The 3,192-nt window shown below is 32.3% G+C and overlaps 1 protein-coding gene across 1 annotated transcript; it reads left to right on the forward strand.

The window, feature by feature from the left end:
• Positions 1-788: 788 nt before the first annotated feature.
• On the forward strand, positions 789-2,737 carry LOC145031484 (polygalacturonase QRT3-like). Its single transcript, XM_078980044.1, has 3 exons — positions 789-1,127; positions 1,208-1,441; positions 1,638-2,737. The coding sequence occupies exons 1-3, from the start codon at positions 978-980 to the stop codon at positions 2,649-2,651; spliced, it is 1,398 nt and encodes a 465-aa protein (XP_078836170.1). The 5' UTR covers positions 789-977; the 3' UTR covers positions 2,652-2,737.
• Positions 2,738-3,192: the final 455 nt, after the last annotated feature.

Consider the following 3,192-nt stretch of genomic DNA (forward strand, 5'->3'; position numbering starts at 1 on the left):
ATCAAAATACATACCATAAATGCCGTTATACTATAAGATGTGGTCTTGTAACGCCCAAGATTTGGCAAAAAAGAAATATATATATATATATATATATATATATATATATATATATATATATATATATATATATATATATATATATATATATATATATAATTTTTTTTCATACTCGTTGAACGGGCAAAAGAGAAAAAAAGAGAGATTGTATGTTTTGATCCTTGGCAGGGGTCCCGAGCGTTGGAACCGTTCTAGGGGGCACATTCCTATCGGGGGCCGTTGTGATGACATAACGCATAGTCCAAAGCATATTCGACATAAAAATTAACTTTTAAGAGTTTTTAACTTTTTATTTTTAAGAATAAATTTCGTTCGACAATAAGCATTTTTAACTTTTATTTTAAACAAAAAAAACTCAATTACCTGAAATAGTTGACATTTTAATTTTTAACTTTTATCTGATTTTATATATTTAAAAGTTAAAATTTATTTTTTCCGAACATTTATGTACAATTAAAAGCTTCATTTTCGCTAAAAGTTTTCCGCTTCAACTAATTTATGGTCCACTTAAAGGTGGGTGTCAACTCAAATTGGTCCACTAAATTAGTTTTGTCATTGTTTTTAGTAAAAAAAAAAAAAAAAAAAAAAAAAAAAAAAACCCAAAATAACCTTGGAAATGTATATTCTTTATTTATTTCTTATTTTTTCATATAACATGTACTCTGATAGTTTTGGTTCAGGATCCTTATATATATTACATGTGGTGTCATCAGCATGAACCATTTCGTTATAACATTGGCATCTTAGTTAGCCCTTACTCTTTCCATGTTCATATCTTTATCTCATGACATCATAACACATTTCTATACATATACACACGTTTTATGTGTGTATATATATACACGTAAACCCTGAGTTCTTTCATCTCTCGAATCAAACACACACCAACAACAACGGCTCTTCATCTGTATAAACCAATGAACTTACGACTACTCGCCACCTTCATCATCCTCAACCATGTCTTCATCGGATATTCATCTCCGGCTAATCCATCAACCTCCGATGATCACCAACTCCATATACGAAAACTTCAAGAATTCAAGTCATCCTTCTGGCAAACTAAACCCGTAAGTACCCATATAATCCTTGTTTTGTGGTGTATCATGTCAGATTATCAATACAAAAGCTTAAAATACATGAAATGTAGGTTTCGACTTCACGTTTGTATAGCGTGAGCTTGTATGGAGCAGACCCAACTGGGAAAATCGATAGCACTGACGCAATCCTTAGAGCCATATCCGACGCCGTGTCAGAAGAACGTGTTGGGTTGTTGATGGACGGAATCACCAACCACGGCGGCGTTCAAATAAGTCTGGAAGGTGGGATTTACAAGATTAGCCGGCCGATGAAGTTTCCGGTGGCGGGAGTTGGAAATATCGTGGTAATTAATAGTAGTAGAATTTAAAGTTAGGCAACAAACAGTCAAACCTTGAGAATAAATTCGACTAGTTTTGACTTTTGACCACTAAAAGTCTCATAAAATAAAACGTACATTAATCACATAAATGTTATAATCTTATTAACTCTATTTATGATAATTATTTACATGTTTTGTTTGCTTTGATGATTATGAACAGATATCTGGTGGAACACTAAAAGCATCTCAAAATTTCTCAACAAATGGTTATCTAATAGATTTAACAACTTTTTCATCGTCTTCTTCAAACAAGAATTACAATTACGAGTACATTACCTTAAAAGACATAATGTTGGATTGTAATTACCGAGGTGGAGGGATTCGAGTAGTCAACTCTTTAAGAACAAGCATCGACAATTGCTACATCACCCATTTCACAACCAATGGAATCCTAGTACAAGGTGGCCACGAAACCTACATTCGTAATTCCTTCCTAGGGCAACACATCACTGCAGGTGGCGATTCCCATGAACGAGATTTCTCGGGAATCGCCATCAATTTAGCAGGAAATGACAACGCTGTTACAGACGTTGTCATTTTCTCGGCCGGAATCGGGATCATGGTTTCCGGCCAAGCAAATGTAATCACCGGGGTCCACTGCTACAATAAAGCAACAGGCTTCGGTGGTACAGGAATATACTTAAAGTTGCCCGGTCTTACACAGACGCGAATCGTCAATTCCTACTTCGATTACACTGGAATTGTAGCCGAAGACCCTGTGCAACTTCATGTTTCCGGTTGTTTTTTCCTTGGTGATGCGTTTATTGTGTTGAAATCGGTTCATGGTGTTGTGAAGGGAGTAAATATTGTAGATAACATGTTTTCGGGATCAAATAGAGGGATAGATATAGTTCAACTAGATCAAAAGGCTGGGGTATTCAACAATATCGAACAAGTTGTGGTGAATAATAACAATGTGAGAGGGATGAATTTGAAGGCAACTATTGCTAAACTTGCCATGAAAGGTAATGGCACCTTATGGAGTGTAGACTTTAATCGAATATTGGTTTTTCCACGACACATAAAATTTGTTCAATACACATTGATGACAGAAAGTAATGTGTTTCCGAACTATGTTTTACGTAATATTTCAAACAATAAGGTGTTGATTGAATCGAATGTAGCAGTTGAAGGTACGATTTCTGTAACAGTGGATCAAGGGTTGTCCATATAGATTTTTTTTTTTTTTTTATAGTTGCTTATTGTATTTTTAAAGTATACATTATTTGATTGGTTCAAAAAGAGACCATTGTTCATTTATTCTTGTATCTTTAGTCTTGTTTGTCAAAATATTGACTTTATAACATTGTTATATAATTTCTTCGTTGAACTACTTTTAATCATAGATTAATGCAACATACGTTTCAAACTTTGAATTTATGTTTTGATATCCTGAATATCTTTAAGTTTATAGAAACACATAAAAATAATGAATTTATATCATAGTTATAAGTGTAGAATTGTTCGAATAAAAATACTAATCAAAATGAGAAGTATGAGAATTATTTTGAATAATAATATAAAAGTTATATATACAAAATAAATAACATAAAAGTAATATTTTCAAATTCATTTTATTTAGTGTTTTTATCTGAACATATACATTTTAAGTGTGTACGTATAAATAGTTTAAGCTTATAAATACAAATTAAAAACTCAAACATTTATAAATTTATGGAAAAAAAATCATGTTTATAAATGTATGAGTGTAATAG

The sequence above is a fragment of the Lactuca saligna genome, chromosome 2 (assembly GCF_052625555.1).
Source record: "Lactuca saligna cultivar CGN05327 chromosome 2, ASM5262555v1, whole genome shotgun sequence".
In the NCBI taxonomy this organism is placed as follows: Eukaryota; Viridiplantae; Streptophyta; class Magnoliopsida; order Asterales; family Asteraceae; genus Lactuca; species Lactuca saligna.